The sequence below is a fragment of the Toxorhynchites rutilus genome, chromosome 2, assembly GCF_029784135.1.
Source record: "Toxorhynchites rutilus septentrionalis strain SRP chromosome 2, ASM2978413v1, whole genome shotgun sequence".
NCBI classification, from domain to species: Eukaryota; Metazoa; Arthropoda; class Insecta; order Diptera; family Culicidae; genus Toxorhynchites; species Toxorhynchites rutilus.
The window spans coordinates 237,389,271-237,399,986 of record NC_073745.1 but is presented as its reverse complement, the minus strand read 5'-3'; the positions used below and the strand labels follow the sequence as shown (position 1 = coordinate 237,399,986).

The window sequence follows — 10,716 nt, the reverse complement described above, 5'->3', positions numbered from 1 at the left end:
ATTGAATTTCTTATTTCAAATGAAAATTTGAACTGTATTCACTGAAACTAATGAAAATGACGATAAGAAAGAATGTGCAGTATGCTAGCAGGCGTAATCAGTTGTCGGCGCTAGTTTTAACACTAATATGCCTTCATATGTCTCTTTTAATTCTATTTTTATTGAAAGACTTTGAGAGAAAATCCAGTTTGGAGAAATGAAATCTAATGAAATTTTCAATTGAAAGAGTGATCGTCCTTTCACTTGTGAAACTGAAAGCGACATAAAACCCATTCAAATTATAATGAATAAACGACTTTCAATCGTCAAGTAATACAAATAGTACAAGAAGTACAAATATCGCCGGCGTGGAGTGTTTTCGTTTGTACACCAGCAACACGCAAAACCTCGCTCACGGTACGTCAGCATAGCTTGAACACACACGATTATCGTAAGCGTCGCACGACCCGCCCAAGCCACGCTGACACCCCACCGCAATGAGAACATAGCCTTTTAGTGACTTTTAACACTTATGGCTGGTTCGGCGTCAGAGGTACGGATGTTACCACTACGCCCGATCGCCTCCAATTGTGTCTCGTCGCTGGTTTTGGTGCTCATTATTGACGGAAAATGGAATTGTGCTCCCGTGGCCGAGTGGTTAGCGTCATAACTAACATGCCGGGTGTTCGGGTTCGATTCCCGTTCTGGTTAGGGGAATTTTTCGTCAAAGAAATTTCCTCCGACATGCACTGTGATCACGCGTATTCTAGAGCTTGCCACTCAGAATGCATTCAAGGCGTGTTATTTGGCATAGAAATCTCAACTAAGTACTAATAAAAATGACGCAAGTAATACTACGTTGAGACGGCGAAGTTCCTCTAGGAACGTTAGTGCCATTGAAGAAGAAGAAGAAGGAAATGTCTACAACTTTCGTCAAACTAAATCGTTTAAGAATGGGGCGAATCGTAATGTGTAGCAAATTAAACAAATCTTGTAGAAATGACAAGTCGATTGATATTCAAATCATCGTTCGCAACTAAACGAGTCAAAACTGTTTCATGAAACATGACATGTTTTTCTTTAATTTGACTCCCCCCACCTACATGATTACACGTATTTCTGACCTTAACATAATTTTAATAATTTTAATAATTTACCTAGGATTTTCAAGGCAAGGCAATATTGCCACTTTTCATTTGTCGATTCAGTTTGGATTTATCGTTTTCTTTATTTTGGATTCTACTTTTTCTTTCTTTTTGGATTTTACTTTTTCTTCTATCTTCTTTCTGTATTATAGTGGCTGGTTCGTTACTTCACTCCCATTCCGGAAGTATGTCGAGAGTGATAATTTAACTCGTGATTTTTAGCGTGAGAGATACGGATGTTACCGAAACGCCAGATCGCCTCCACCGGAAGTATTTTAGAAATCAGTCAAATGGTGAAAACGAAATGAATTGTATGGAAGGTTATGGGCCTGATCACGAACATCACTTCCATATACGCTTTCACTTCACTTACACTTCACTTTATTTTTTTGTGCTTATCATTATCACGGACAGTTGGGTGTGAAAATAAACTCCTTGAAGTGAAAGCGTTCCTTCTCGTTTATGAGAGAAATGTGGGTTGCATGATTCCGGGCGTTTTGAACGTTATGTAAATAAAATTAATACAGTGTAAGAGATAATATTTAATTTAATTAAGCATATGCTATATTTTCGATCATACTTCGGTGATCCGGTATTTCAATGGCAACTATTCGGACTCATGCCATGATTCATTTGTTTGGTGCGTTAGTTTACTGAATGAAATACTGGTTCAAAGATGGATAGGGAAACTTGGTTGTACGTGATTGATGTAGTTGTTGAACATATTTGAATGTAATTTTTTTTAATTTTCTGTTTTATGTAGAGACTTTTATGCATAATAATCAACATCTCGCATATTCTTGTTCTTAGCTCTGCCATACTCGTTTGAATAGTGAAAAGCATTCAGTATAAGTCAAGGTTAAAATCATTTTAAAAGATTCATTCTCACAATTTTGTTGAATAACAATATCTTTTATAATTCATAACAAACAAATTTATCCACATCACGATCTGTATAAACTGAGCTACTCCCATGTGGGATTCTGAATTTTAACCATTTTATCATCTCCATTTTCGTGTAATTGTATATACGGGACATTAGATTCGATTTAATTATTCAAACAGAAACTGGTTTGCAGCGTCGGTCAGAACAATAATCTTTATATAAAACATTTGATAGATTTCAAGGAATTTGACAAAAGGAGAAAGTGATGTAGATTTTCATTAGACGGATTTTAATTATGAAAAAAAACTAGAGAAGAATTTAAAACAGAATTATGTGAATACTTCGCAATGATAGACTCATTTTCTTTGCTTGAAAAATATTATCACTTTTTTCATATTCTTTCATTCAAAGTATGACGGCGCCAGTGGTTGTGTGGTTAGCGTAACAGCCTCACAATCCGATCGGCCTGGGGTCAATCCCAGCTGGCGTCGTTGGAATTTTCTGAGGCGAAAAATCTCTGGTTACGTCTTCCTTCGGAGGGGAAGTAAAAGAAGTTGGCCCGGCTCATGAGTTGTTGAGTCTGATAGGTAGGAACAGGTGGAGTCGCCTCCCTGATGTCGGTGATTGGCACTGAAGTGGCGGAAATAGGCCGACGAAAAATAAGCGAAGATAAAAAAAAAAAAAAAAAATTCATTCAAAGTATGTCTTCAAAAAATATCTATTGCGTTAAAAGAAAAAAAAACAACAATGGCCTTATTCGTTTTAACCTGGGTCATGTGGACAGAAACAAATAGGTTGTCAAAAAGAATCCAATAGAAAATCAAAAAAGATCCAATAATCAGGATGGGAAAAAAATTGTTACTTGTTATTAAAAGTGAAAATAATCGAATTTATAAAAATGAACGAACTACATTTTTCATCAATGAATGCTAGCATTTCAAACCATAAGGGCCCAACTAACATTTTGGCAGGTACTGAAATTTCAGTACTAGTAGTAGTATTGACTTCTAAACATATATAAACATAATTCTAATTCAATGTTAGGTGTTTACTATTGTGAACGATAGAATTATATTTTTTAATTTTTTCCATTAAAACAACTAAAAAAAATACTAATTACACAAATTACAATCTTTATTTCAATTCTGTTCCGGTAAAAAAGGTAAATAAACAAAGCCCGAGTCATTAAAATGTTTGTTCATTTTATAGGAGAAACATCTGACAGCATGCAGAAAAAAAGACAGAATGGGGAAAAAAGGTACAAGATTTTTTTTTTCAAACAAAATGCACTTCAAAAATAAATTTTATTGATTCCGCATGGCCCAAGGTACAAATATCACCAATTTTTCACATACAACACGCTACTCAAACGCGTATTCATTCGCACATCCTCTCCTGATCGGATGATGCGTATTAAATTCTCACACCGTCCACGCGATGTCGCTACACGGTTCCTTCAAATTGTGCTTGAGTTTTCACCCAGCGCCAGACTTTTCTTGCAATCACACCGCTGTCACCCTGCCGGAAGCCAAAGTAGACAACGAAGCTCGTTTCTTTTTGACAGCTCTTTTCCATCACAAGTATGGCTCCGAAGAAACCGTCTGAGAAGTCCGGTAAGCTAAAAATTGTGAATTTTAAGTTTTCCAAGTGTATCGACAATGGGAAATAGCTCTAAATTGCGTGAACGATAACTGTACTTCGTGCTGGTTGCGAAATTGCTGTAGTTTTGCGTGAAATACTGAAGTTAGTGTTGATAGTTAAATTGTGTACGCCACGAGGGTTAATGTTCCGTGTTTGTGAGAAGTAATGGATGTAAATAACACTGAATAGCAATTTAGTGTACAGACAATTTTTTTTTCATCCTGAATATCCCATGATGATTACTGTTTTAGAGGGAATCTCTCCAAATGAATTGTGAGGAAAAACATTCTAAATTACTGAGGATATTCTTAACCTAGTTTAGTATGTTCACTGTGTATCATGATATTTCTGTGTGTAAGCGTGTACTGATAATCCTTTTGTGAACTCATTGCAGCAGGCCAACCGGCCGAAAAGAAAGAAAAGAAGCCAGCAGCCGCAGCTGCCGCTGCTGCTTCCGGATCAGGAGAGAAGAAGGCTGCTCCGGAGAAGAAGTCCGCCCCGGAGAAGAAGCCCGCCGCCGAGAAAAAGCCTGCTGCCGCTGAGAAGAAACCTGCGGAAAAGAAGCCTGCTGCCGCTGAGAAGAAACCTGCGGAAAAGAAGCCTGCTGCCGCTGAGAAAAAGCCAGCTGCTGCTGAGAAAAAACCTGCTGCTGGTGCTGAGAAGAAGCCCGCAGAAAAGAAAACTGCTGAGAAGCGCGCTGCCCCAGCTGATACCAAGGCACCCGCTCCAGAGAAAAAGAAGGCGACCGAAAGCAAGAAGACTCCAGCGGCTGCTCCCAAAACCGAGAAGTCCGAGAAAAAATCGGATAAGAAGACCGATAAGAAGGATGCCAAGAAGAAGGGACCCGCTGCCGCAGCGAAGAAGCCAGCCGCTCCGACCGGCGCTGCCGCAAAGAAGGCTGCTGATGCCGCTGCCAAGGCCAAGAAGACCGCTGCCGGCGATAAGAAGGCCGCAGCTAAGAAACCAGCGGTCAAGAAGCCAGTCGCTAAGAAGGGAGCTTCGCTTGCTAAGAAGGCTGGTACAGCCGCTACCAAGAAGAAGGGTGCCCCTGCCGCGAAGAAACCTGCCGTCAAGAAGGCCCCTGCTCCCAAAGGCGACAAAAAAGCCATCGAGGCCAAGGTACAGAAGGGAGCGGCGAAGGCTCGTGCTGCCGCTCTGCTGAGAGCCAAGCGGACCAAGACCAAGGTGAGTTTTGGCTTTCGATCTAAGTTGAATCGGTAATTTATGAATGATGAAATTTTGAAGAGGGAATCTCCTTGAATCCTGCGGTAGTAGGATAATGAAAACAGCTGTTTGCTTCTAACTGATAATTGCACTGCTCAATTTAAGCCTCGATTGTTTCTACATACAAGTTTGACTAAAATTGCTGTCGCTTTTCCTTTATTTCAGGTCGTCAAAGGTCCATTTGGAACGGCACTTCGTAAGATCCGCACCACGGTGAATTTCCGTCGCCCACGTACTCTGCGTCTGCCACGTAATCCCAAGTTCCCAAGGAAGTCGGTTCCAAAGCGTAGCCGGTAAGTTTCGTTCTACATTTCGATTGCATACAGAATTTTATGTTTGGAGAACATTGCAAAAACGGATTTAGTGAAATTGACAACGCATTTTTTCTTCAGTAAATGGTGCTATCTAATAAGTAGGATCACCACAAATCGATGAATGCTAAACAAAAACTCTATCCGTTGCAACTATTGTCTACCACATACCAACTAGACAGTATACAAAGACATAGGAACAATCATCAGAAGAAGAAATTAATCATGTGAACAAACTCTTCGTTCATTACGACTTTTTGCATTCTCTAAAAAATACTGGATGGTTTCGAATTTTCCATGGGATCATGCCATAAGATAAGAGACATGCTAGAGCAAATCTTTCTGTTGCAACTATTGTCTACCACAAACTAACTAGACAATATACTGAAAGCTAGATACAACTTTTAATCAAAGAAGGTTCAAGGTTACACTTTGACAAAATCTGAATGCAAACATAATAAGCTTAGATTAGGACATTGCGTAATTTAAAGACCACGTTGATTAATATTTTCTTGTTTCAAAGTTCATAATTTCGCTGACATTAATTGATGAATCTATTTTGCAGCATGGATGCTTACAATATAATCAAGTACCCGCTGACGACCGAAGCGGCGATGAAGAAGATCGAGGACAACAACACCCTGGTGTTCCTGATTCATCTGCGCGCCAACAAGAACCACGTCAAGGCGGCGGTGAAGAAGCTGTACGACATCAAGGTGTCCAAGATCAACACCCTGGTGCGGCCGGACGGCAAGAAAAAGGCGTACGTGCGGCTTGCCCGTGACTACGATGCGCTCGACATCGCCAACAAGATCGGTATCATCTAAGCCTACAATTTTCTCATATTAAGAATTTTTCTTTTACTAGAGGGAAATATCTTTTTTCCGTGATTCCAAACTGAAGGTATAAAACCGACTCGGTTTTACACATATAGGAGAAAAAAAACCCAGCAAAAACAAGGTTGAGATTATTTTATACTCATTTATTAATCCGAAAATACTGCTTTTTCATCGCTGTCTTTCGACAGTAATAGGGCCCTATTCTATATGACGAGACGAACCTCCTTATTCCACGCGGCGAGTGACGTGAGATAGCAAAGTTTCTCGCTTCGTTGTGGAAGCTACCTCACTTTTCAACTTCTTTTTGATACCCGAGTCGATAACATATGAGAACACGACTTCAAATCTCACCTATTGAAAAACTATAGTCACGCCATTCGCCTATGGGAATGCAGTGACTTGAGTCATCTCACCTCATTCGCCGCGCGGAATAAAGGGGGAATTGTTCGGTTCGGTTTCAGTCACTCGACCTGATTCTGCGTGGCGTGTGGGGTGAGATGACAATTGTCACGTATGTCACGCGATTCCACCAGGCGTATGCCGAGAGAAATCTCACCGTATTCCCTCTCTCAAATCTACGTGACGATTGTAACATGCAGTGCGATTTCTAGGTGACACTCCGGAAATATTTCCATTACATGAAATCTTTTTTTTTAAATGGTGTGAGCTCAAGCTCATTCATTGCAATAAACTTTAAAACAATAGATAAGAGGAATAAAACGGATTATTGCGAAATATAAATCAGTAAAGAAAAACATTGGTATACCAATGTGAAATTTGTGTCGTGAAATATATTCAAAACAGTCTCCTGGCATCCCTGGAAATGAAGTTCAATGTTTACATTTGATTGTGTTGTTTGGAAAATGCCCATTCGAAAATCTGTAAGAGTTGCAGTTAAAAAACATACATTTGAATTTCTTCCAGATTTTCAAATGAGCTTTTCACAAAAAAAAACACAACAAATTAACACGGCACGAAAAGTCCCTTCACATCATAGTGAACGAAAATGAATAATTCAAATTTGTGCATTTTTTGATAAGCCAATGTTTTTTTCTACTGATTTAAATTTTACATTAATGCGTTTCATTTGTCGTACTTAAATGTTTCGAAGTTTATTGCTATGAATATGCAAAAAAAAACTATTTCATTGTATAATTGTTAATGGAAATACATGCGTATAGATTTAAAACTTTTCTTGATAAATCGTTGATTAGGTGAACAAACATTGGTTCAAATAAATCCATAACAAAACATCTGAGTGATGAAACCTATGCTGGTAGAGAAAATATCAATGAAACCAAAAGATATATGAAACTTATTCATTTTTGTTATTATTTTAGTATTTTAGCCAGCCGGGTGACGTCTTTAGAGAACCCCCATTGAACTGACAGGAGCCAACATATCGGGTATCCCACTGACATTTTCCCTTTGTTTTCTTATGAATTGGGTATCCCACTGACAGTTCTGCTTGAGATTTTGCTAACGATCCTAGCATCAATCATAGCACCCGGCTGATTTTAGCACTGAGAAAAGTGTATCCATTGATCAGAAGTCTCTCCAGTCTACCAAATAATACATTTCAATGAAACTCGTGTACTAGAATAGGATATTTTGCTCATCTCGACAGTGACAGAAGCCGAGACGAGACGAGACGAATAGCTCGTGTCGTTTTCTGGAATCAAGGTGCTTATATAAAGTGGAGTAGTGGATGAACTGGATGAGAAAAAAATTCTACAAAATCATCCTTTTCATTATGGTATATAGCAAAAATGTAATCTTTTAAAATATTCTTTGTCCTAACATACCATGTCCCACTGTCGGTTTATGTGAGCTTAGGCAAAACTCAGACGTCTTTTGATGTTAGATGGTGTAAGATTAGGAGCTCCAACCTTGTTAGCCCTCTTTATGTAATGATTTTTTACCAAAACTTGACGAATTATCTCCCGGGAAACATTTAAATTCAAAGATTGTTTTATTTGCATAAGCGATTTTGAAGTATTCGAAGCTGTTCTAACTGTTCCCCGCTTATCCCGGTCAGAGAGCTTCGAACTACGTGGAACTCTCCTCTTGTTACTGTATTCTTGAGGATTCGCCAAATAATTGAGCATTACTTGATGGGATCGTCCAATCCGACCCGTCATTTTCTCTGATATCAACATTTTCTTGGTGAAATGCATCGATTTGTACTTTTTCTCTCTTCGTGGGCATTTTTCCTTTAGGTATTTTCCAGATTTATTGATAAAAACAACTGGTATTATACGAGGGCAGTCCGATAAGTACTTAGCCTACAAAAAAACAAAATTTTTGGAAAAGTGGTGATTTATTTGTCAACATAGTCTCCTTTTAGCTCGATACACTTTACCCCGCGATGTTTCAACTTCTTTAATCCATCTGAAAAATACGTTTTCTCGAGTTGTCTGCAAAGTAGGCTTCCGTGGCGGCGATGACCTCATTCGACTCAAACTCCTACCCGGCGAGTGACTTGTCAAAAAAATCTTTTTTGGAAACAAAAAAAATCAGGAGGATGGGGCAGCAGTTCGTAGTGTAATTCGACCAATTTGGCTGTGGCGACGGCGGAATTTCCATTTTTCTAAAATCCGCGGACACGCCCATTTCCACACACGGTCAAAACAAAACTACGAGTCCAATTCGGTTGAAATTTTGACCGTAGCCGTTTGCGAGAATGTACTACACGATAAGTAATCTCTCTTACGATACTGATACCATCGGGCGATGAGACTTAGTACTTCTCGGACCGCCCTCGTACATACAAACAGGACACTTGAAAAAAACGGAAACATAACGCTCAGCGCTTGCTCACACATATATGAAAGTCATGCAGTGTATTGTAGTTACCAATACCAATACATTTGAATATAAATTGAGACGTTGTTTTTTTAAATGACACAAAGCGGCAAGATCTGGTCTTATGGAAGTTGGACAGAGTGTAGCTATCACTCAGTCGATGCTATCGACTTGCTCGGTATCTATAATGCTCATAATAGTAAAATAGAGCTAACGAGCAAAATTCTCATCGACTCGATATCTATAATAGGGCTCGATATGTTTTGACGAAGCATTACTAGGTCTATCAGGAACATACTGGGAGTATAAATTGAAAAACGAAAATTGATCGCGTCGTGAAAAATATCCAATTTCAAACGCTTATTGCTCAGTCATTTCATGATGGATTTCGGCACTCCATAACAATATAATATGTATATATAATTTAAATAAAATAATATATGTCATGAAACTAACTATCGAACAATTGAAAAATTTCAACCCCTATTCTAACGGAAATACCCAGTTCTGATTGGTCGAAATTGACGACACAAAATGTACTTACAATTATTGCTCAGTTATTTTCTCATGGATTTACGAGATTTTTGCCTCAAATAATCAGAGTACTCCACCCAGGCGAGTGAACCGCGCCCAGATATCTGCTCAAAAAGATCATGTATGAGTTGGTCTGGAAAGAACAAAACAATCCAATCGCAATTCAATAATAATTCAAGACAGATACCCAATGTATAAATGTTTTAATGTGTAGCGTTGCCTGAACGGCCTTAGCTTTCTTTCATACAACTAAAACCCGACCAATCCTGTTAGCGTGCAACTCTCGACTGTTTTATTTTTCCGAAATTAATTCTACAAGCTAATTCTTCTACCTTCGAATTTCTGGGCAGGCGCTTGGAGTTACCCTGCCATATTTGACGATAAATAATTATGCACCAAGTAATCAAAAAATGTCCCGTGTGTGTTGAACTGCCACGAACCGAATGGAAACTTGAGATTTGTTTCACTCGCGCAAAAATAACAAAATTGATGTCAGTAAAAAAAATGTAGACTCGGTAACAACATAAATTGAACAAAAATGTAATTAGAGAAGTGTTCGATTTTCGACAAGGGCGATGCACTTTTGGAACATGACGACAGAGCACAAGTGTGCTTTAATGAAATATGAAGAATGGTTTGGCGAGGTATTCTCCAAGCATCTCTACATACATATTAGGCTGTCAAAAAAGTCCTGCGGTATTTTTTTTTTGAATTTTCATTTGTTCATAAAATTACACTCATCTGTTTTAAGTCAAATATGCGCCGTTTTGTTCGATGACTTGTTCCCAACGAGATGCCAACTTCATAATACCCCTGTTATAGAAGCTCGCTTCCTTATTGGCAAAAAACTCGGATAGCCAATTTTCACAGGCATCTTTTGTGGCTAACTTCTGACTACCTAGCTCGTTCTCGATGGACAAAAACAGGTGGTAGTCACTTGGTGCAAGGTCCGGACTATACGGCGGATGCTAAAGAACCTCCCATCCGAGCTCCCGGAGCTTCTGGTGCGTCACCAAAGAAGTGTGTGGCCTGGCGTTGTCCTGACGGAAGACAATGCGGCCTCTGTTTATCAAAGATGGCCTCTTCTTCATGAGTGCTACCTTCAAGCGGTCCAGTTGTTGGCAGTACAGGTCCGAATTGAGTGTTTGGCCATAGGGAAGCAGCTCATAATAGATTATTCCTTGACAATCCCACCAAACACACAGCAGAACCTTCCTGGCCGTTAATGAGGGCTTGGCCACCGTCTGAGCCGCTTCAGCGGGCTTCGACCACGACCGTTTGCGCTTCACGTTGTCGTAAGTGACCCACTTTTCATCGCCAGTCACCATCCGCTTCAGAAACGGGTCGATTTT

The 10,716-nt window shown here is 39.4% G+C and overlaps 1 protein-coding gene across 1 annotated transcript; it reads left to right on the top strand.

Moving 5' to 3' along the window:
• The first annotated feature begins 3,509 nt into the window (after window positions 1-3,509).
• Window positions 3,510-6,156, top strand: LOC129765482 (histone H1E). The gene is made up of 4 exons (XM_055765848.1): window positions 3,510-3,623; window positions 4,046-4,836; window positions 5,041-5,168; window positions 5,752-6,156. Exons 1-4 carry the CDS (start codon window positions 3,593-3,595, stop codon window positions 6,011-6,013), a joined length of 1,212 nt encoding a protein of 403 aa, XP_055621823.1. The 5' UTR covers window positions 3,510-3,592; the 3' UTR covers window positions 6,014-6,156.
• Window positions 6,157-10,716: the final 4,560 nt, after the last annotated feature.

Excerpts from the sequence above, each read along its gene's own strand:
- LOC129765482 (XM_055765848.1), top strand. The coding sequence starts at position 3,593 with ATGGCTCCGAAGAAACCGTCTGAGAAGTCCG. Across the intron at positions 3,624-4,045 it reads GAAACCGTCTGAGAAGTCCG|CAGGCCAACCGGCCGAAAAG; the intron begins GTAAGCTAAAAA and ends AACTCATTGCAG. Across the intron at positions 5,169-5,751 it reads TCGGTTCCAAAGCGTAGCCG|CATGGATGCTTACAATATAA; the intron begins GTAAGTTTCGTT and ends TCTATTTTGCAG.